Source organism: Plecotus auritus (assembly GCF_963455305.1).
Source record: "Plecotus auritus genome assembly, chromosome: 4".
Classification (NCBI taxonomy): domain Eukaryota; kingdom Metazoa; phylum Chordata; class Mammalia; order Chiroptera; family Vespertilionidae; genus Plecotus; species Plecotus auritus.
In genome coordinates, this window is record NC_137775.1 from 87,578,896 (window position 1) to 87,603,297 (window position 24,402).

Here is a 24,402-nt window from a genome sequence, read left to right on the forward strand (position 1 = left end):
TGAGGAGTCTTAAAACATTTATTTAAAAAAATTAGAATGCACTGTATTTACTCACATATATTCCTGTTACCCGATGTTTTCAGCAAACAGACATCTTTAAGCATCTTCATCTGCTTTTATCAAACCTTCAAAGTGGATCCTGCTGCTGTTGACAATCACAGCAGCCTGTTGGGGGTAAAGTATGGGGAGAGAAAAACAATCATGTATCCCTCAAAATTCAAAACAAAACATCTGAGTGGGCAAAATGTGCATTTGCATGGCATCAATGAGGCCAAAAGAGTGATATAATTTCCATAGACACTCTAAAATGAATAACATACACTCGTCATATATGTATTAACTATTAATCAAACTAACCAAATATTTTGTATTACTTAAAACTTGCAAGTTCTAGGTTTTTTGTGGAATAGCTATGAAACTGATGAATACCTCTTTGAAATGTTAATTACATACATGTAAACATGATCTTAGGAAAATGCAGTTAAGCATTTAATATGGTCAAGAATCTCATGAAATCAAGTGTTACTAACTTCACAATTACTCTGACAGTAGGAAGAAAACAACAAATAACTTAACCATGTGTGCATAAATTTTTTTTCTCTCCACCCCCTAAAAATCTCTGAATTCAATCAATACCTTTTTATTGGCTCCTGTTTGAATTGTACGAGAAACAGAGATGTAGCCGAGGGGACACAGGCACACACCCATACTTTCAGACATATAGCCCCAGTAGGGGGGGCAGTGGGAGGATGGGGGTTGAAGATGTCTAGGTCCTCAGAGATCATTCTAGATGTTACTTCTGGATGTAACTGATGGAAATGAGGAGGGATGGGTGGTGGAGGTGGTGGTGGAAAGTCAGTTGGAGAGCCCAGTGTGAACACTGCATGAAAGGCAGCCGTGAGCATCTCTAGAGAAATCAGTGAGCAATGCATGTAAAAGGAGGTATAGTGCAGGTATGCAGTGAAATGCAAAGGTTAGAAAAAGGAAGTCAGATGGAGAGGTTCTTGTAAATAGTACTGAGAATTTTAATTTTTATTGTGTGTAGAAAGGACCAATTGAAGAGAAGAAAATGGGCTGACATGCCCAGAGTTGTCTGAAGATGACTGCTACTTGGTGGATTTCTCAGTGAGACAGGCCAGCCATATAAAATGTATTATACTTTCCAATCTTTTTTTTTTTCAAGTTTGTGTTATACTTTAATGCCGGAATAAACATTTACCAATCTTGAAATATGACAAATCAATTAAGTCCAGGAAAAAAAAATCCCAATGAATACTTTTAATCTTATCTTTTTCACATGGCATAAATATAATGGCCCCCTTCAAGTATATGCAATTTAAGATTCTAGAGTTCAATCACTTCACCTTATCAAGAAGTAGAAATCAGAGAAGTAAAGGAAACTGATTATAGTTAGACTTTGTCAGAGTAGAACCACAAATATGATAAAGGTCTTTAGAACCCACGCTGTCCTACTTCCACATTATCTGGCATTTAATTATTATACTTGTTTGGTAATCATTTTTAAGAATCCATGTTTAACTGGGAAGAAGAGAATTAAATAGTGCTCCCCCCCTCCAATTTGTTTTTTTAGCCATAGGTCCTGAGGGAATCTATTTTCATTAATGAAGAAAAACATACATAACTATTTAAATTGTTAATAAATGGCTGTGCTTAAATCTTTTTGAAATAATAGAACAGCATTTTTTTTCACATTTCTGAATGTTTACTTTTTCTTAGCAAAGTGAAAGAAATTTCAGACTAGTTTTATGATAGTCAGATTCTTAAAATAATGAAGAAAAAATTGATTCATGCTGCATGTAACTGTAATCAACATTTTTTGAGTACCTAATATCAAAGAAATGCTACTAATGAGTAGTGATATATATAAAACAAGACATAAAAACATAGTCCTACCCCTAGTCACAATAAAATACACATTTGGAGAACCTGATAAAGACACATGGTCCCTTACTAAAAGCAAATTTAGGAACTGTTATCTCTTTATTTGGATATATATGCTAAGTCATTTATAAAGAATAAATAACTACATATCTAAAAGTAAAATATATATATATTTTTTTTCAATGAGAAAAAATGATTTGGGAAGAGAAAAAATGTGGAGGTTAAGCAAAAGAAATTTAGATGTTAAGTGTTATCAATTCTGAACTGAAGATAAAACCACATATTGAAGTAATATAAGAATGTGAGATTGAAATGGTTAAGTCTTTTAGTATGAACACAAAATTACTGAACTTTTTACTCCTTTTTATTTACTTTTGATTATTTTAGAGAGGAGCAAGATGATTTCAAGTTGGTAAAAGTAAAGCAAAGTTCCAAAATACATGAATGAATATTATTTCACTGGAAAAGTGTGAGTGTGATGGGCTATATGTGTTGAATATACAGGATTTGGTCAGCATATGAGGGTCTTAATATTCAAACTAAAGCATGGTGACTCCATTCTAAAATTTACACTAAAGGCAACAGAAGTTAACATGAATAAGACAAAAAATGCCATGAAGAAAAATCTGTACAATAGCTGTTAGTTGTAATTAGATCTGTATTTTCATCCTGACTCTGCTACTAAGTAACTTACAAGCATCAACAACTCGAAGTTTCTGGGCCTTAGTTTCTTAACACGTAAAATGAAAGGGTTAAACCAGATGGTGCCAGAGAGTCATTTCAGGTTAAAAAATTCCAATCACTCATGTTGAGTCCAGGTACTAAAGAAGAATCTTGGTACTTAAGCAGTGTTTTCACCTGAAGTCCCTCAAGAATAAAGCTAAATAAATATTTTTATGGTACAGTTGTATATAGTTCTTTTGATCCAGTATAATCAGAAATTAAGTCTTTACTTAATTTTAATTATTATAAAACATAAAATAACCCAAGTTCCCCAAGTGGTTCTAATGCAGAACACTTGGGAATGTAATTACGTAATATTATTTTAAATGTATTTAACAACTCGATTCATACAGATTGACAAATGCAGTGGGAAACTACACCACCGAAAGATTTCATGCAAACTGTACAGAAAAATCAGCAAATTAGTACATCACACGAAAATATATTTTAGAGTACATTTCCCCTCTTAAATGGCAGTGATTGTGCATTAGTGCAACCACAGAGCGCTTGTAAAACTTTTCAACAGCATCCAGGTCCATAACAATTGTTTGGTTAGCCTCAAGGTCAGGTTTCTTAGGTCTGCTTTCTGAGTTTTCCTATTTTGACAGTTATGACATTTACCCATAACTGTAGCCATCTATCCAGACATGCCCACTGTCTGGTGTTGGGGGAGCAGGTGGAGATGGGTGAATCTGAAGAACTCTCTCATCTTTCTAAAATTAGAAAATGGATGTGATTCAGGGATTGGAGGGAGATATAACTATATCATAGGCAGTTGATCACTTTTTGGCAGGAAGCTCTGTCAAACTGAGTAAGATTCAGGCTAGAGACAGCCTCAGTGTGATTTCTGAGTTCTGGCTCTCTCTTTCTAGAGTCCTCAGTGTTAGGGAAGGGGAAACAAGAGAGGGTACATGTCAGAACTGGCTGACTTAACCTCAGCCTTGCTTTTAAATTGCCACTAAAGGGCTTATGATAACAAGATGCTTTATATAAAAAGATCTATCCACCTGCACTTTAGTCAAGTGAGTTGGGTTTTTAATGTATTGAAGTTTCTTGAGAGCTAGCAACAAATCCAGGTTGTAATGGGACATGGAACAAAGTAAATACTGTTTTCATCAAGCTTCAGTCTGTGGCTGTCAGAAGTCCCCCGCAGGTGCGTGGAGTGTGGACCAGTTAACACAGGTCTAACTAACAACGGGGCAATGACAGAAAGCAGCTTCTTTCCTTCAAATCCAAACATCCTACCACCTTGATTTTTTTCATCTTTCTGGCAAGAAAAGGTACATTAATGTCCTTCAACACTAGGGAAATTCAAAGTATTTATTCATCAATTTCCATTCACTTCTATTTAATGTACAGTATGTACACTTTAACAACAACAGGAAAGTGAATTATCAAGTTTCACTTGGAAATACTGACATAACAGGTTAAATATATTTCTTCATCACTATGTATGTGTGTATTCTTCCCCATCCCTATTGTCTACTCCAGATCTGAGCTGCTGTCTCCCTCTGGCGCATCTCCTGTTAGTCTCTTCAGCACAGAATAACGTCTTAAAGGTCAGATCTCCCAAGGGAAGTGGTCAGGCTTGCATTCTTCTTTAGAAAGTGCTCTGCTGGGTCCACTGGGTGGCCTGTGTTATCCACGCAGATTGCTTCTGAACAAAGAGGAGTCAAAGAGAACTCGGGCTTCCAGAGAAAAACAAAGTGCTGTCCCCTATAAATCACAGTCTCTGCAGCGGAAGGTGTCTTCCTAACGAGGTAGAAATAATAGGGGGGTGTTGCAGATGCCCATATTTCACTGATACTGAACACTGTCTCTTTAAGGGCTTAAAATGGACTGACTCCACTCATCTCTCTGATTTTTTCATAAGTAAGCCAGAACACCAGTGACCAAGGGGTCTGCAAGATTAACCAAAGAAGTTAGTGCAAATTTCAAAGCAATTCTGAATATTCTACATATATGTATAACATCTTTAAATGACAAAGTCATTTTGAATCTACCTAGGCTAAAAACAAATATTTTTATTTTGCCCTTGCAAAACACCTTATAATGCACAAAATATTTTCATGTAGCATTTCTCACCGAACATTTTCATGTCATATATTTTCTCTGAACAATTTATAGCTGATATCCCTGTTTTACAAATGAGGACACTGAGGCTTAGCAATCAAATGCCTAATAACATGTTGTGGGTCTAGACTACAGGCTTCTGGCCTCCATTCCAGAGTTCTTTTTTACTGCATGTAACTGCATAAAGGCTCAGGCTGAGTATGTCTGAATTCCAGGCTGGCTCCTCTACATTTGGTGTATACAGAGCATGACAAGGAGGCACTTAAAGACTTAGAAATGAAGATGAAAAAATATACTGAGAGGTGACAAAACCAACATGTAGGGTATCACAAAATGGGTGTAAAAATTCATGTTAAATAGAGAAGAGCTTCCAGCTCAGAAAGACTAACTTGAATGAAGTTATAACTGTGCCAAAAGGAATTACACATAAGGGATTGAGGGTTATTCAATAATAGTTATAAAATGCTAAAAGATACAGGGAAATCAGAGAGTGAACATTGGAAGTAACCATTAGAGAAAGGGTGCCTTGGATCCCACTCCTGTATGGTTTGGTTCATAGGTGATGGGTAATGTTGATCAGAGAGAAACAATATCAAACTAGAGATATAAACTTAAGCAATTAGACTATAGAATGTATTTGGTTAGACAGTTTGTAAAGCAATATATATGTCAATGTGTTTGGAAATATTAATATATCTTGATAGACTGAGAATTTACTATAGAGTGGATTTAGGAGACCACATCTGGGTCAGTTAAATGTCTGAAGACATACGCAAAATAATGCGAAGCTGTGATGATATCATATTCTTGTGACAATAACAATGAAGTGAACCAAGAACATAACTGTAGATGGAGCAAGGAGCAAAGGCCTTAGTTAAGAATGGACTACGCATTTATTCCTAATTGCTCTGGTCATTAGACTTGTCCCTCAAGTTAGTGACATAGCAGCCAAACTATATGCAAAGGAAATGTATATTAATCAGGGATTGAGCAAAGCGAGCTCATACTGCCTCTACCTGGTGGAAGGGGTTGGGACTGAGTTCAGCTGGGTTTTGATATATATGCGATTTGATATGCTATTTTGTTGTATTGACAGCAAGCTTCAAAACTTCATATGTCAAATTTCCTGAAGGTGTTAACATCACAGATATTTTTATGCTTAAAAATGTTGAATTTTGTGCCAAAAGAGCATTTGCGGGAAGTTTTAATTTATTACTTTATTTTGAAGGAAAGTGCTGCTGAAAGTTATCATATACTTTGGGAAGCTTATGGTGAACATGCTCCATCTCAAGATACTTGTGAACATTGGTTTAAATGCTTTAAAAGTGATGATTTCGATGTGAAAGACAAAGAACGTCCAGGTTAACCAAAAAAGTTTGAAGACCAACAATTACAAGCATTACTGGATGAAGATGCATGTCAAACTCAAAAACAACTTGCAGAAAGATTAAACATTGCTCAGCAAACAATTTCTGATCATTTACAAGCAATGGGAAAGATTTTAAAGGAAGGAAAATGGGTGCCACATCAACTGAACGAAAGACAAATGGAAAACCGAAAAGTCATCAGTAAAATGTTGCTTCAACGGCAAAAAAGAAAGTCTTTTTTTGCATCGAATTGTGACTGGCGATGACAAGTGGATTTATTTTGAGAATCCCAAACGCACAAAATCATGGTTTGATCCAGGTCAACCACCAACATAGACTGCAAGGCCAAATCGCTTTGGAAAGGAGACAATGCTCTGTGTTTGGTGGGATCAGGAAGGTGTGGTGTATTATGAGATTCTAAAACCAGGTGAAACCGTTAATACTGATCACTACCAACAACAAATAATCAATTTGAACCACGCTTTGTTCATGAAATGACCAGAATGTGCCAGAAGACACGGTAAAGTAATTTTGTTTCATGGTAACATACCACCACACACTTCAAAACCAGTTAAAGACACATTAAAAGATCTTGCCTGGGAAGTATTAACCCACCCACCATATTCACCAGACCTTGCTCCTTCAGATTACCACTTGTTCTGATTGATGGCACACACACTTTCTGAGCAGCACTTCAAACCATATGAAGAAGTGGAAAATTGGGTCTCTGAATGGTTTGCCTCAAAACAAGAAAAGTTCTATTGGGACAGTATCCATAAATTACCTGGACGATGGTGGAAATGTATGCTAGCGATGGACATTACTTTGAATAAAGCACTTTTGATGTTTCTCTTGAAATTATTGTGTTTTCTTTGACTACAAAATCTGCCATTATTAACCTGTACACCTAGTAAGTAAACTACAGAACTTGGCCAACAAGGTCCTTCTCAGCCGAGTCCTTAAGTACTTCTCTACCACTGCCCTGTGAGGCCTGCTCTCCAGCCACAATGAATTTTCTGCAGTTCTCTGAACACCAGGCCCACATGTGATTTGATGCCCATGCCCATGTTACCTTTCTTTAATGCCCATACACATCTTGACAAATGCCTACTAATCTTTCAAAGCTTAGATCAGATATCACCTCTGTGAAGGCTTTTATGGTGTCCTAAACAGTTAAAGGTATTTTTACTCCACTATTCTTGTTCCCGCAGTGTTTTTGGTCATGGCAAAGCACTAATATAACCTCCTTAATAAGACTATGCCCTCTTGAGCCAGGCTGACTGGCTTTGATGCCCGGACTCCACTGGTTAACCACCTGCTCTGTCCAAGTTATCCAAACTGTATGTTTTTGTTTCCTCCTCTATAAAAGAGAGAGATTATAGTAACCTGCTAAATAGATTGTTGGGAGAATTCCGTGAGTTAAGCCATAAAAATGATTAGCACAGTACTGACTGTATACCAAGTGATTTTGGTAATACTAGCTTTATTTCTGTACTTTCAAATACCTATCTGTCTTCTCCATCACAATGTAACCTCCTCTAGTGCAAAAAATAAACATCTTATCCCTTAGTGTTACCAGCACTTATAATAGTGCCTGGTTCATGCAGGCCAAATAAAAATCTTCCTTTCCAGTAAGAAATACCCACAGATGTAAGGTAATTTCAAGGTATAATCTAACGGTTTGCCGCTCTGTTGACTAATGAGTTTGCCAACCACTGATCTAGACAGTCAAAGTAATGTTTTACAACTTGGGTACACTTTTGCATCAGATACTGGCAACGGCTTTGGCAGTTCATTTCATGTTAATAGATAGATACCATCCCTGGGTGATATCATTTATTACCAAAGCTTCGATGACCATCTAGATGTGGGGAGTGCTCAGATCTAAATCTCTATCTTCGTAGTCCAAGATCCAGACCAATATGTGAAGGTAATCATCTAGCTATGTTTTCAGACTTAACACATTTAAAACTAAACTTGTTATTCTACCACAAAATCTTCTTCCCTGCGAATGATCCCGTTTGAGGAAATTACATCATCTGTTAGGGCAGAAATCTGGGAGTGAAGCCAGACTTTTATCTTCTCCAGCCACGTTTCTATCTCCTACATACTTATTAAATCCATCTTCTCTTGTCCCCACTGTTATACTCTAGTCCAGTGGTCAGCAAACTCATTAGTCAACAGAGCCAAATATCAATAGTACAACGATTGAAATTTCTTTTGAGAGCCAAAATTTTAAAACTTAAACTTCTTCTAATGCCACTTCTTCAAAATAGACTCACCCAGGCCGTGGTATTTTGTGGAAGAGCCACACTCAAGGGGCCAAAGAGCCGCATGTGGCTCACGAGCCACGGTTTGCTGACCACGGCTCTAGTCCAAGCCATCACTATCTTTCATCTATCACTACTCCTAGGCTTTTCCAGAATCACATGGCAGCAAGAACGCTCTTTTTAAAAACACACGTCATCCAGTTGGTGCCCTCACTCTTACGGATCACGGGGCCCGTTCCAATCTGGTCCCTGCCCCTCTCTGGCCTCTGCCCCTCTCTGGCCTCAGCCTGTGCTGCTGTCCTCCATGTCTCTGGGCCTTGGCCCACTCGTTTTTCTGCAGTTCCCTGAACTCATCATGTTCTCCATCCACTCCAACTATTCCCTCCACCTAAAATGATCCTTTCTGCCCTTTTCACTAGGCTAAGTACTACTCGTGCCTCATCTCTTAGTTCAAAAGTCCATTCTACAAGGAGGTTTTCTTAATCTTTCAGCCTAGGCTACACTTACTTGCTGTAAAGTTGCACAACACCATGTACTTTCCCCTACTCCTCATCACTGCTAGCTTCTTATTCAATGTTTTCCTCACTTAGAATAGAAGCTCCAGCACTAGGACAAGGGCCGAGACTCTTCCATTTGCCCCAAAGCCCCACACTGAGTCCAGGGCTTGGCAAGGCATAGGCACTCAATTAATATTATATGGTGTAAATTATTGATTGTTTGAATTTCTAAACCCACAACTCAGCCATTCTTTCAAATATTTTCTAACTTACAAAATATTTGGGTACTTCATTTTTAATATAGTTTTATGTTTCTTAAATAAGTCTATCTAATTCTAAATATTGCTTTACTTCAGTGAAAAAATAACATTTAAACCAAATAAAAATGACATAATGCTTTCTTACTAAGCAGAACTTTGTGATAATAAATATCAATGGGTAATGCAACATGTGCCATCAAACTAACAAATTCTGTTTGAAACATTAGCATTTCCATAGGAATGATCTCTAGTATTAAATCAGTACATCTGTCCAAAACAACAGTATTTTGCCTAAATAGACTACTAAAGGCTTCACAATGCAGAAGAATCTATCCACTGGCTTTATAACAACAGAGTATCAACCTATTAATTTCTGGATGTAACTGAATTATTTTACTTTAATCTACCAAAGAAGGTAATAGAACTCTGATGAGAAGTCAAAGAAAACAAAAAGAAAGAACTGTGGTTTGGGGGCAGGGCCATGCCAGAAAAGAAAATAGAAAATACTTATGGATTAAAAGTAATGTAAGTACAAAGAAAACAAAAACAACAGAAGGAAAGACCGAACTGTACCATTCGCAGCCAAGATGGTAGAAAGCCTTTATACAGACTCATGAACCCTTCTCCTTGGACAGCCTGAACCAAGCAGTCAGTGGATGACTTATACAAAAGTCCCCTGAAAAGGAAACAAGACAATTCTGTTAAGTTTCTTGTGTATAAATATATAAAATTAAGAATAGACTAAGGAAACTTGCTGTAAGTTAAATATTTCCTGCTAGTTTACAACAAATAATATTTGTGGTTCTGTATACAGTAAGTCCTCACTTAATGTTGATAGGTTCTGCGATTTCAAGCAAAATGGTGTATTCACAAAACCAATTCACCACAAGCTAATGGATAGAAACAAGAGTTAAATTCCTACGGCATCTCATCAACATTATAAGGAAACACCATTGAATGAAATGACATTATTTGAAGACCTGCTGTATATAGATCATCTTTTTGAGTTTAAAGATATTTTTAAGTTTGACTCTTCTGATTCATCCCACCCTTGGTTTTATACTTAGAATTCACTCTACCTGATCTCTTCCAGAGAGAAAATACTGTTTTATGTCAGATCAAATTCTCCATGTTACCTGTAAGTCATAAGCTTCTGAAGAAAGTACTCTGTAAATTCTCAGCAGAGTATGTTTTCAAAACCTCCTTGAAAACAATAAAGTCACAATAAATATCTTTTGTCTAAATATGATTGTTAAATTAGCTCATTTCCCCAAAGGCACAGTACTTTTTCATCAGACAAAGAGCAAGTAATTGCATAAAAACAACTTCCTGGTTGAACACACAAACACACAAATACATTTCTATCAAGAATAAACAGGGAAGCATCTTTAAAGATCAGTGTTATTACAGAGATTCCGACACATGGACACTGAAGACTTTATACCTACCTTCCTTGCTTATCTCGTGGTTGATTCATTATTCGGCTTTTGATGACATCAGCTGGTGTTCCCAGAATAGAAGCTACCAGTCCAGAACAGAAACTATAAATACAAATAAATGAAATTGCATGATAATATGTATCAGTTTATAAATTTTAATAAAAGGGAATTTAACATTTAGATAGAATAGAATACTAAATAAATTACTATAATATCTTTCATAATAATGCTCTTTTAGCTTAAAATAAGTGCTAAATTCATTAAAGAGGTAGAAAAAAAGGAAAAACAAAAGAATGTTTTGGACAGCCTGAATCAAGAAGTCAGTGGATGACTTATACCAAAGTCCACTAAAAAGGAAAAAAGGCAATTATACATTGAAAACCTACTGGGGATAGGCAGAACAAGACGATGAGATCCTGCCCTTGAGGCACTTATACTCCACTGGTGGAGAGGCACAGGAAAAATGAGTCATTTCAGATGCTGATAAGTACTATGAAAAACTCAAACGGGGTAATGTGATGGGGAGTTGCAGCAGAGAAGAAAGTGTCTGTTCGAAGACCTGGAGGAAGAGCATTGCAAGCAGAAGGAAGAGCACAGTGAAAGCCCCGAGTCAGGAATACTCTTGGTGTGTCAGAGGTGGAAAGCAACCACGTGGCTGCAGCATCCTGGAGAGGGTCCATCCAGATGAAAGACTAAAGAAGCAGACAGAGCGCAGCCCATGAAGGCCATTGAAGGAGTCTGATTTTACTCCAGGTATTCTCTCTGCGCATTATGCTCTAATGCTATCATTAAGTGTAGTTCTCTGTACTTACCACACTATCCAATACCTCCATGCCTTTAATGCTTTCATTTGGAATGCCCCACTCCACATATAATTGGAAAATTCCCAGTTTTTCCTTCAATCTATGCTCAGGCATAAGGGGTGAGGAGTTTCTGCTTATCCCTCTCTCTACCCAACAAGGTTAATCACTCCTTTTTGTTAAAGGTTTCTCGTCAATTACTCAAAAGAGACAAAATGGATGTCAACTGCATAGTAAATCAAGATTATGTAAATGAGTGACTGGAAAGTTAAGAAACCACTATAAGTTCATGATGTGTACAGACATGAGAGAGATAATACAGGAACATAATCAAAATTTCATAAACAGACAACTCATTAACTACTTAAAGTTTTCCAAGAGAAAGGCATCTGATGAGAAGAGGGGTGGACAACCTGATCACAGAAAACAGAGGCCGAAGATCCAGAAGTTGGCAGCTAAGTCCACAGTCTGGGATCATGGAAGGTTAGAGAGTAGCTTATGTTTGGCTAATGGAAAGCTAGAAAGGAACATGGTGTAAAATATTAAACAGAGACCGAAGGATGCAACTGCTGATGGCCTCATCCTCTTATCCAACTGTTTTGATGCCACAGTATGATCTGGCTGACATCTTTAAAAAATAAATATTAAAAGAGAGCAAATAATGTATTATAAAGGTCTCAAGTATGATGATACCTAGAGTTAAAGTAAAAAGATAAGGCAATAACAGGAGATTTATTTCATCAAGCTACTCATAATGGGCATGGGTACATTGCTATTGACCTGTATCACTCCTTGCTAGTAATAGCCCAAATGCGGCCCAGGACACAGTGAAAGTGAAAATAGACAGAGGTGACTGGGCAAGTCTTCTGTTCTCTCTAGAAGGCCAATGGTTCGCTACAAAACTAGTTTAAAATCTCCCATCAGCACTGTGTCAGAATCAGCAACACTCTTCAGGATCAACTAAAAAACCATGCTCACATATAATCTTCACACAATAGAGACTGACCATCTCAGTTTTACCTAATAGCCTCATGACTTTACAAAAACAAAAAAGGGGATTATCCTGGTCTTTCTGTTCTATATAATTTCCTGACCATTAATTCTACTCCCATCTTTCCTTTGCTTCTCCTATTAACATACCTTGTCACATACCTTCCCACCTCACCAAATCCAAATCCTGGCCACAGGCTTCTACTGCTCTTGCCCTACTCCAGGACTTCATTTTACTTACACCATTTTAAAAAACTGTGCTAAAACATACATAACACACAATTTGCCATTTTTCACCATGTTTAAGTGCATAGTTCAGAGCTTACACAATTTTTATTATTCTTCATATTGAACTCCTTTTCCCCAGATGTTGGCGGCTTGGGTAAAGCTCTCTGATTGTAGAGCTGCAGTCCCCTTCACGCCTCCATGAGCATTCATTTTAACTTTCAGATTACACAGCACTATTTACCTACTTAGATTTGCATTCACAGTAAGCAACTCTGAGCTGCCTCACATACCATACATACTCATGCAATGCACTTAAAAACCTGATCAAGTGGGTGAAGCTTAAAAATGAGCCAAATACCAATCATCCCATTTTCTCAAAACCTTAATTAGAGAAGAATAAAGCTAAGTTATTTCAGATTAGGGCTGGAATATATACAGCTGGAAATTTCAAGTCTTTCCAAAAAAGATATACCTGGGAGGTGGAGTAGTGTACATTAAACAGATTTACTCCTTCTGAGAAATCCATGAATCTTAGGTAAGAAGTGTGGGATTTCAGACTATTTGGTTAGAAAGACAAGGTAAAAGAAACAGAGATGATATCACTGTGGGACTTTTGGAAAGACCTGACTTATCTGCTCCCACAGTACAGCATAACTGGTCCACACAAGCATCGGGAAAGGTAATTCTCATGATGACTCAACTGTGTAGAAACTGGTGAAGAAGGTCTCATAGGCAGAGGGGACAGCATGCACAAAGATAGTGGAGGAAAGAAAAGTATGGGTGACTACAGATACAACACATATGTTTACGGGGATGGAGGTAAAAGTGGAAGGAGCCCTAAAATCCTCAGTGCTCTGTGAAGAGGCCAGAGAATGTATGGTGTAGACCAATGGTTCTCAACCTTTCTAATGCCGGCGACCCTTTAATATAGTTCCTCATGTTGTGACCCCCAACCATAAAATTATTTTCGTTGCTACTTCATAACTGTAATTTTGCTACTGTTAATGAATCGTATTGTAAATATCTGTGTTTTCCGGTGGTCTTAGGTGACCCTGCTACCGGTTCTCAACCTGTGGGTTGCGAACCACAGGTTGAGAACCGCTGCTGTAGAGCCTAAGACCATGGGAAAACACAGATATTTACAATACGATTCATAACAGTAGCAAAATTAGAGTTATGAAGTAGCAACGAAAATAATTTTATGGTTGGGGGTCACCACAACATGAGGAACTGTATTAAAGGGTTGTGGCATTAGAAAGGTTGAGAACCATTGGTGTAGACTGTGAACACACCTGGGTAAGAGTTTGGAATGGGAAAGAACAGTGAGCAAAAACATATAAAAAGATTGCCCTAGCAACACTAAAGACAACACTGATTTTAAAAGAGGAAGAATGAAGAAACACTACCATAGGAATATTTAGTTAAGGTGAACCTGAATTAGGAATCATTTATATCTGTACCTATATATCTCCAAATATCATTGGTTTGGCACTATTAATATACTACTTTTGGGGTTGTCCAAATACCAGAAAGGGTGCTAGAATTTGGAAACAAGATCAGGAGCTAAATAAAATCACTATAATGTTAAGGATATTAGACATCTATAAAATAACTCATTCTAATGGATATTTGAAATTGTTGCAAAGAGATTAAGGTACATATTACTCCTTCCTGGAATGCTCTTCTCTTGTCTCTATCAAAAGCACAGCCTTTCAAGACACATATCTAAACTATCCCCTCCAAGTGGTTATTACTTCTCCCTCCTCTGAACTCTACAGTAACTAGTCATTTACTGTACAATGTTTGTACGCTTGTCTTGTTTTCTGTTTTGGTAAACATCCTGGGAAGGAGTTGGGTTTATGTTCTGTACTGACTACAAGGGCCCTGCACAGTGCCTTTAACACAGAAGATGCTCAAACATATCTGCTCAACGAGCTGGAGAGCTGATCATTAGAATCTGACGCTGGCAGGGCCCCAACAAGGTACAAATATTTGGGGAAGTTTAATCTACAACATTCTACAACTTCATCTCTGTCTTCTCCATTTTAACTGCAACAAACTTAAAGAAAACTGCTTTTTATAAATATACTATCACCTTTCTCTAAGTGAGATATCCCTAGATTCCCAATCAAAAGAGACAAAAAAAGTGTATGTCAAATATGGAGAAAAGGTGATCTGGAGAAAAAAATAAAGTCTAAAACTAAAACAACCACTTACCTAGATAAACTGTGAGTCATGATATTGTCCTCAAGTGTTGTATTCAATACCAAGTAGTGTTTCACTGTATCATACGTGGTTAAATCTGGCAATAGAAAGAAAAAGAAGACAACTTATTTATTCAACAATGAGTATCTTTTGACTCTTAGAGAAGGTGTGGAGCAGAGAGGAGACCTTAGAAATAATTTGGTCTTTTATCTTTACTAGAGGCCCGATGCACGAAATTCATGCAAGAGTAGGCCTTCCTTTCCCCGGCTGCCGGCACCCAGGACCCAGGCTTCCATCTGGCACCCGGGACCCGAGCTTCCCTCACAGCCCCGGTTTCATCAGGAAGGTTGTCTGGAAGGACATCAGGTCTAATTAGCATATTACGCTTTTATTATTATAGACTAGAGGCCCGGGGCATGAAAATTCGTGCACTCGGGGGGAGGGGTCTCTCAGCCCAGCTCGCACACTCTCACAATCCGGGACCCCTCGGGCAGGGTCCAGCCCCATCTCAGCATGGCTCTGGTTCCCCAGAGCCTGCGGGCCGGGGGAGGGACCCAGAACCAGTCCGATGGCAGCATGGCTCCATTCCCACAGCTCCCTCCCGCCACCGCGCTGTGGGCAGCTGGGGCCCACAGCTCCCTCCCGCCACCGCGTCGCAGGCCGCTGGGTCTGTCGCGCCAGCCGGGACCCTAGCCTGGTGTTTGGTCGTCCATCCGGAAGTTTCAGTCATGACAGACCCTGGCTCTTTAAATATTAGGATTGTCACAATTAGCTTATTTTTGGAAATCCTTTTCACATGCTATACCAAAAAGTGAAAATGCTCTAGGGAAAATTCTCAATTACAGTGCAACATAAAAGAAGACTATTGTCTATATATATTATTAAAAAATAATAACACTTTTGCCAAAACCGGTTTGGCTCAGTGGATAGAGCGTCGGCCTGTGGACTGAAGGGTCCTGGGTTCGATTCCGGTCAAGGGCATGTACCTTGGTTGCGGGCACATCCCCAGTGGGGGGTGTGCAGGAGGCAGCTGATCGATGTCTCTCTCTCATCGATGTTTCTAGCTCTCTATCCCTCTCCCTTCCTCTCTGTGAAATATCAATAAAATATATTTTAAAAAAAATAATAATAATAACACTTTTTATTTTTCCTGAGGTGAGTTCCAATAATTATTAAGGCCATTACACTTCTCAGAATTCAATGAAGTTTCCATTACCTCCCATATTCACCAGCGCTGCTCTTTGTACATTGGGTACCCAGCCTGCCCAAAGCCCACGTATTCCTCCTTCAGCTAAGATTTTTGCAAATGCATGATGCACACCACGAAATCTAAGGGAAAATAATAATGAAATGTAAAAGCTTCATGCATTCCTTTGTATGGAATGTAACTGGATAAGCTTGCCTATATAGCTGTTATGATTTGGACTAAAATAACATCTTAATTACTCAGAATTGTTAGAAATTAAAGCAATCCACATAAATCTAATTTCCAGAAAAAATTAAAAATCCTTTAGAAAAAAGGCCAACATTTAATTAAACATTTTAATGGAAATCTTTATAAACTGTGTCAACCTCTTCTCAGATTTTTGAACACATTAAAATTATTTTCTTGATATTTTATATAATCAGTGCACATATTAATTATAGAGGGGAACAGTAGTTATCATATATCTGGGTTCATTTTACTACTTTATGGGAGACCTACAAATTTTGTAATTTTGCCAAATAACATTGATCCTCACATAATCTTTTAAAGAAATATTTTTAGGCCAAAAAGTAAGAAGGACAACCTCATCATATGAGGTTTAAAATAGAATACTTTGGCTTTATCAAAATTTACTATTTTATTCTTATTTTGCTTGTTTTTCTATACACAGATTTAAAAAAATGATACTGAACCATGAACCAAATCTGGAAACCTCTGGTATAAAATAAAGATCTGGATTTATATAGTTAGAAATACCTGGAGTCAAATGCTACCTTTCCCACTTACTAGCTGTGTTGTGTGGCTTTTGCTCAGGACTTACACTTTCTGAGTTGCACTGAAAAGATAATATGACATTTATTAGGCATGCATAATTACTATGATGCTACATGGGAGGTATGGTCCTAAATGGCTAGTGTAGCTAAAATTTATTGTGCACTTATTAAACACACCAGACTTTTTTTATACACATATGGTACATTTCATTTTTGAAAACTTATGAAGTGTGTATTATTAACTCCAATTTACATCTGAGGAAACTGAAGCTTAGAGAGGTTAGGAAATTGACTAAGGTTACAGAGTTAAAATGTGGTAAAGGCTGGATTTGAATCCCAGGTTATCTGATCCCAACATTCATATTCTTTACAACAATATTCAATGTTTTTTATTACTACAGCAAACCAAAAAGTTCCAACATTAAAGATGAGAGAGGGAAAAAAATTGAGGCAATCAATTCAGATTATTTCTGGATTCCAAATAGTTAGTCCTCTCCCTATATCCAACCAAGGCCACATCACTTCTCCCTGCTACTGAGTAATTAGACCTTGTTGCCAGGTGACAAAATAGGCCCTGGGATTCCGTGAACTACTTGGTTAAATCAGAGTGGTTTCCCTTTCTCCTCTGTGGTGCAGGCTCTTTCCCAGCCCAACCTCATTTTCCACTGAGTCAGCTCAGGGAGCAGCAGAGCAGAGAGTAGTGGTCAGGAGAGAACTCCCAGAGGAGGCTCCAAACCTCCTTCACCTCTGGCTCAGCCACAGACCTGCAGTCTTCAGAGGATCAGACCCCCATGCACTCAGCTCAAGGTGTCCGGCACTTTTCCTCTTTCCTGGGAGGGAGCTATCTATCTGCAAGACTTTGCCCCTTTCCTGGGGGAAACTGGCAAGTGGCATTTTTATAAATTGTTGAACATGAAGCCCTTGGAAGAAAGGCAAACTTCGGTAATATAGTGTAATGCAATAGGCGCCTTTCACATCACAAAGGCGTGGTTTTCACACTTCCTTAAACTTGGTAAAAAGAAGAGGAGCAGATTGGACAGGGAAGCAGGAACCACTTGCAAGATCAACTTTGCTATTTCCCTTCTTTCAGGGAGAAAGGGAAGGAAGCTAAACTCTTGGCATCTATGAGCCAGGCAGTCTCACTGTCAGGCAGACCTTCTGAGATGTACATAAAATTCAGAGATGTAAAGACAGAGAAGCAGAGACTAGAAATGTTAATTGACTTGAACAACACCAGGCCATGATGGCTAAATCAGGATTCACAGCAGGGCAAATTTTAATGATCAAACTCTTTATATTGCTGCCTGAGCTGGGAAAGGCAGCACACACAGAATTTGTCTGGTAGAGAACATGTGCACCTTTATCATGCAAAGAAAAGATCCACCTTAGCTCTCCTCGTAATGGATACAATTTCCAAATCAAAAGAGTCAAAACTAATGTCTTTACTGAATGCTGAATTACAAAAATGCATATGTCCATTAGGTAAATGTTCAAAATACGATGGAGGCAAAGGGGAAAAGAAGGTGTGAATTAATTAGAGAACTTACCGCAGTGGTTTTCCTTCGAGTTTCCTTTTTCCTTCCATTTGCATCTGAACCTTCACTAGGTCTGTTGGGTTGGCTAAAAACTGGCCAACCACACCAGCCAACATCCCTCCAATCACTGATTTCCTGATTATACAAGGACATACATTTTTAAAGGTGACCATTAATTTCACAAGTTTTGTAGTAAACAGTACCATGCTGGTACAGCCCCTGCATATGACATATAAGACAAAATGAGGAACAGACCCAAACAAATCAGAGGAAAGTGGATGATTTGTCTCTTTACAGAGGGCAAGGTTAAAGGACCACAGAAAGTTGAAATTCAAATAGTTTGCCCAGGTTACAGGTTGGTAGAGCAGGAATTTGGGCCCATCTCTGTCTTATTCTAAAGCCCAGGAATTCTCAGTAGAAAAAGGAATACAGAATGTGCTCTAAAACAATTTTTAATATTAAAATAATAGATACATACAAAATTTTATGTACATATATACATGTGTATACAAAGTGCAGTAAATGGTAAATTATTTGGATTTATATTGTTAATATTTATTATTTTAAGCCTGTAACTTGAGGTGATTTCGGTACAATGCATAATTTTATATAAATCTAATGGATAAAACATTAAAACCTTAGGGGCAATAGCATCTTATTTTCAAAACAAAACTTACCAAAGGGGATAATGCTTATCTTCATTTTTGCGAAACACAACTTCACGGAGATGTTCATATGTGACCATTCGACCTCCAGAGTACACTGTGTAAGAGAGAGCATGAAAAAAGTGGATTCAGCTATATGTTTAATAAAATACGAGGACATCTGACCTGGCCTGGTTGACCTCCCCAGCTGGCTCTTTTCCTTATGCAGCCTATGCCTCCAACCCAGGGACTTCCTGATGGCTCTCCACAGGTGGCATGCCTTTTTCAGCCTCAGGCCTTCTCACAGTCTGGCTGATATTTCTTGCATGGATTCTCCCTTCTCTGCTTTGCTAACTCCTCCTATCTTCAAAACTCAACTCAGAGAACTACTTTTCCAGAAACATTCTCTGACCTTTGCTCCCGTGTTCTAGGCTGTCATGGCACCTGCTGCTTCCCCTGTGTTCCCACAGAACCACACAGGCACACATCTAATTCAGCATTAATCATACTGATTAGAGATGGACTTGATTTTCTTGCTCACCTTTTCATCAGACCATGAGGTTTTCAAGGTAGGTTTTCATTACCTTATATGCCCTAGTACAGAGCTGGGTAAACAGCGGGCATTTTCATTCAATAAACATGTATACCTTTATTGGATAATTTATTATAGTACAGTCATTTTTCAGTGGTGTCAAATACATGAAATTAAGCTTAACTGTAAAACTATATATGGTGGTCAACAAATACACATGAAAGGAAGTGAAATTCAAAACAACAATGGGAAGCAAAGGAGAAAATATTTTTTAAAAGGATGAAAAATAAAAATCATTAAAATCAGTACATGATATTCATATAGAGAATTTTTCTTGATATTTCTGGAAGTTTGATGAAATATGTCAAGATATTAAAAAAATATACAAAGTACCAAAACACATTTGCACATTTCTGGATAGTTTTTGATGAATACACTCTAACTTACTCATCTGAAAAACTGAAGCTTTAAAAATAATAAGATGGAAGTTACTGCTGGGTAGTTCTCTGACCAAGGGTCCCTTCAATAGTTGAGGAAACATGAATGTAGAGGAGTAAAATGCCATACCTGTCCTACCACCTTTCTTTTTTTTCAATCCTCACCTGAGGATATTTTTTCCATTGATTTTTTTTTTTTTTTTTTTTTTTTTTTTTTTTTTAGAGAGTAAAAGGGAAGGGGGGGAAGAGGGGGAGGGGAGAGAGAGAGAGAGAGAGAGAGAGACACATCAGTGTGCTCTCACATTGACTGATTGCCTCCCGCATGTGCCCCGACCAGGGCCAGGGATCGAACCTACAACTGGGGTACATGCCCTTGACCAGGGTGACCCTTCAGTACTCGGGCTGGTGCTTCAACCACTGCTCAGGACTGCCCTACTACCTTTTGAAGCCAAGTTTACGTTCCGCTGTCTACAAGCTGAAAACTCAACACCTCCTGTCTTTATGAGTGCCACTTGGGAAGCAGAGCAGAAAAGTGCTCTCATTGGCTATCGTGTACTTAATGGCTATTTTCCTTTAAGAGTGACCAAAGGCCCACATAGCTAGCTAGTTAGGTAGTCTGGGAAACTGAGGCAACAAAAAGCACCTTTTTTACATGTACTCTACTGCCAGAGTTGCACAGTCATTCTTGCTTGCTGTCTTTTCAGAGTAGCCTGGTTTCTAAGGTATTGGTGAGATGTGGAATTGTGGTCAAATATATTTAATTTTCAAGAACATAAACATTTTTAATTTTGTGTTTAAAGTTTCTAAAATAGCCAAATACATAAATTATGCTTTTTTTCTTAAACTTGAAAAGAATTTTATTAGGAAAATTTTGAAACATACAGAGAAGTAGAGAAAATGATATATAACTCCCTCAGTATCTACAATTCAGATTTATAAAGTGCTAACATTTTTGCCATATTTGCTTCATGTTGTGTGTTTTTTCTTAATTATTTTAAAGTATATTACAGATATTATGACAGTTCATCCCTAAATAATTCTATATGTATTTCTAAAAACTTAGTGCAATAATTCCTTAATAACAATTGGTAGTTAATCTTCTTCTTCTTAAGAGACTATATATTCATTTATCACATTAGTAGAAAAAACTAACTGGTTTTTGGATAGAACCAAACAGAAAAGCAGAGGAGACAAACACAGAAATCAAAACAAACTTACCAGCCAGAATCAAGATAAATACCTACGTGTCTGTAAATGGCAGGTGTCACTCCTTGCCAAAGCTTTAGAAAGCCTTCTTCTTGGACAATCCCGAGGGCTGTGCGCACCATGCCCCTATAGGGAGTAGATTCTCTGGCGTTGTCTCCCAACCGAGCAAGGGCAGCTTCTCCTTGCATTTGGAGTCGAGTTTTTGTGAGATCGAGGGGAAAGGTTGCTAATACAAATAAAACAAAATGAGGGGAAACCCACAATAATCAGAGAAACAAACAACAATTCTAAAATCATAGGAATAATACTTTAGTCACAAGATCAGTGATTCTCAAATTTTAGAGTACATCAGAATCGGCTATGGAAATCAGTTGATTCGTACGCACTCCCAAATTTACAAAAGACTGTTCCAGAGCACATCCCAATCGCCAGGAGGAAAAGTGACAAGCCTTGGGTTCTTTTTGTTCAGAAATTTCAGTCTAAAATCTATTTTTTGTCCTTAAGTTTTGCTTTCCGATGGTTATAATTTCAGGTATCCATATTCTGTAATGTACTCTTGACTGCAATTGTGATTAAGATCTAATGTGACTTTTAGAATACTGTATCCTAGGTTCTGAATGCCAGATGAAGCTGAATTCTATAATTTTATAGATGATGTTCACACGCAGATGAATCACTAACTTGTTTGAGACACAGAAGATGCAACAGGAGCTTATAATATCATCTTTTATATACGAGGATGGCATGCTCATTGGCCTTGTATTAAAGCACATATTGTTTTTCCAGCACTGACAATTTTTATGCATGGCCTCCTTACAAGTACCAACTGCCCTTGAAAATTATTTTTCTAATTATTACATTTTGAATTAGAGATAGACCTTTTACCTTGAAAGAGAGTGGCACTAACTAGCCCAGAGTAGGAATATCAAGCTCATAACTTTATATACACAATGTCCCGAATAACTGAGATGACCAGATTCAGTTAAGTTCATGAACATTGCTAACATTACTTAAGTTTTTCAATGACTCCCACTTGATACAAAACCATAGCTATGTCTTTCCAAAAGAAAACAGAGTGGAAGAGAATATTAAATCTTACCACTGGTCTTGGGAAAAATTTATATCTTGCCAATAGTTTCCCTAAAACAGACGTAATTAACATATAGAGGATTCAAGCAATACTTCCTTGAAATATGATATGTCTTAAGTCATAGGAGCCTCTATATGAGCATAGGTTATGACTCTCAAAACCAATTTGTTTTTCTTGCTAGTTACTTAAATCATGCTCCAGGTTCTGATCCTAAATTGTTTTGCACTCAAAACCGTCTCATGTTTTGATTCTCCCTGCCTCCCATCCCAGCCTCCTCACAACTCTCCATGAATTTTTAACAGAGTTAGAAATAAAAGCCTTTGGTCAGAGGGGAAACATCAGTTTAAATAAATTTTAAAAACCAACAAAACAAACAAAATGACAAAACAAAAAAAGCCCCACCTGGAATATATCTAATCATTCAGCAATCTGCTTTTAAATTAAAAAAAAAAAGTTGATCAATTATATTTCAGTAAAAACAATGAATGAAAGTAATTCTCCATCAGTTGGGGGTGGACAGAGGAAAAAGGAGAAGGTTCAAAGGGCAAGAGTGGAGGAGCACAAAGGGTGAAACAACAGATAATGTGCTGGCTGGGCTGGAAATACAAAATAAACTCACTTTAGAACAGGACAAATATTTACAAATGATAACACATCAGAGCGGCAACTTTTTGTTTGTTTTAAATGGGCAACAAAATGAAAGGGTCATCTTAAAATTTACAGGGAAGGCTTCACAGGGAATGGTAGGCACTACTCACAAAATCCTTGGAAGAAACACCACCTGCTCATGTGAGGGCATCATCAGTCTGCTCTAGGTGGCCTTCCATTTTCCCTGACTTGCTTACACAGAGGTACCTGCTCATCTCTATGCTCTTCTGATACATAACAATACCTTCATTATAATAATGCAGGTCTCCCCACCAGCCTGTAAGGTCAGAATTGGGTCTTTTAAACTATATCTCCACAGTCTCTAGCATTGCAGTAATTATAATAATAACACGATTATTGGGAGTCCTGCCTTGGATTTAGTATTTATATATTTTTGACTTCTCAGAATCCTGCAAGGTAAACACAGTATAGACGAGTTAAGCTCCAAGTGGCCAACTGGCAGGTGCTGAGTACATGCTCAGTTAAGTGTGATAGGTTAATAACTTAAGTCCCACAAGTTGGTTCCACGATTTGGACCCAGAAGACAATGATGTGGTTAGGCTGTGTAAGAATATAAATCACAGGGACATATGTAATAATTTCAACAGTAAAGATAAGTTTTGAAAAAAGAATATACATCAAAGAGATTATTTCAATAAGGATGAAAAGTGGATTTTGTTTTTCAAAAGGTCATCCTCACTAAAGGGAAAATGACTCCTTAAGAGGAATGACAACTCGTGAAGCTCCTAAAAGTACACGTTTGGGTGCAACTGCACACCTCTGAGGGAGACGAAATTGGAAAGCAAAGACCTCAGTGACCCCCACTCCCTCCTCCACACAAAGATGGCCTTGCCCGCACCCTGCCACATCTGCAGGACACGTGGGGAAGGGCAGGGCGCAACCTCGCGGACTGCACACACCCGGGAACGAAGCCATCTGCTGGCCTTACCGGTCCTACCTCCCCTCCCCCGCTCCCCCGCTGCCACCCCTCTTTCCAGGGTGGCGCCACAACCACCGGCGGGAGAGGCCCAGGAGCGGGCGTCCGGGTACCTAGCTCGGCCACGGTGGCCGCGCAGCCGGACAGTACGAAGTTGCTGGCTCGGGGCCATCTCTGGACGAGCGGCAAAAGCCTCTCCTCATCCTCTGGGACCGACATTCAGCAGGACAGGACGACAATGCACCCCTTCTGGCCGGCGCGGGCGCCACAGCTGGCGTGCCACCTTGCCAGGGCGGCCTCTCCTCAACCGACAAAGGGCGTCCCTCTCTCGGCTTGGCCCTGCGAACCCGCAACCTTCCTAACAGCCCCAGGATGGAGTGGTCCAGCGGAGAGAGAACAGATCAACAACGCGGAGCCCGCGAGGCTTCTGGGAAATGTAGTCCTCCGCACTCTGCGCCTCTCGGGCCGCATTCTCTGATTGGTCGCAATCTCGCGCTCGCTGAGCCCCCGGAATCCATGGCAACAACGCGTGTTTCCCCCCCCACCCCCACCCCCCACCCCCTTTGCCACTCGGAACCCGCCCTCCGGCCGCGGTCCAGCCTCAGCACGACGAACCGGTTGGCCAAGATCTGAAAGAGA

The 24,402-nt window shown here is 38.7% G+C and overlaps 1 protein-coding gene across 1 annotated transcript; it reads right to left on the minus strand.

Annotated features, from left to right (window-relative positions):
- SLC25A27 (solute carrier family 25 member 27) lies at positions 1-24,181 on the minus strand. Its single transcript, XM_080666461.1, has 9 exons — positions 23,877-24,181; positions 21,123-21,314; positions 18,947-19,031; positions 18,282-18,404; positions 15,971-16,083; positions 14,767-14,851; positions 10,541-10,633; positions 9,666-9,768; positions 1-4,526 (listed from the first exon to the last, which is right to left on the minus strand). The coding sequence occupies exons 1-9, from the start codon at positions 23,980-23,982 to the stop codon at positions 4,455-4,457; spliced, it is 972 nt and encodes a 323-aa protein (XP_080522587.1). The 5' UTR covers positions 23,983-24,181; the 3' UTR covers positions 1-4,454.
- Positions 24,182-24,402: the final 221 nt, after the last annotated feature.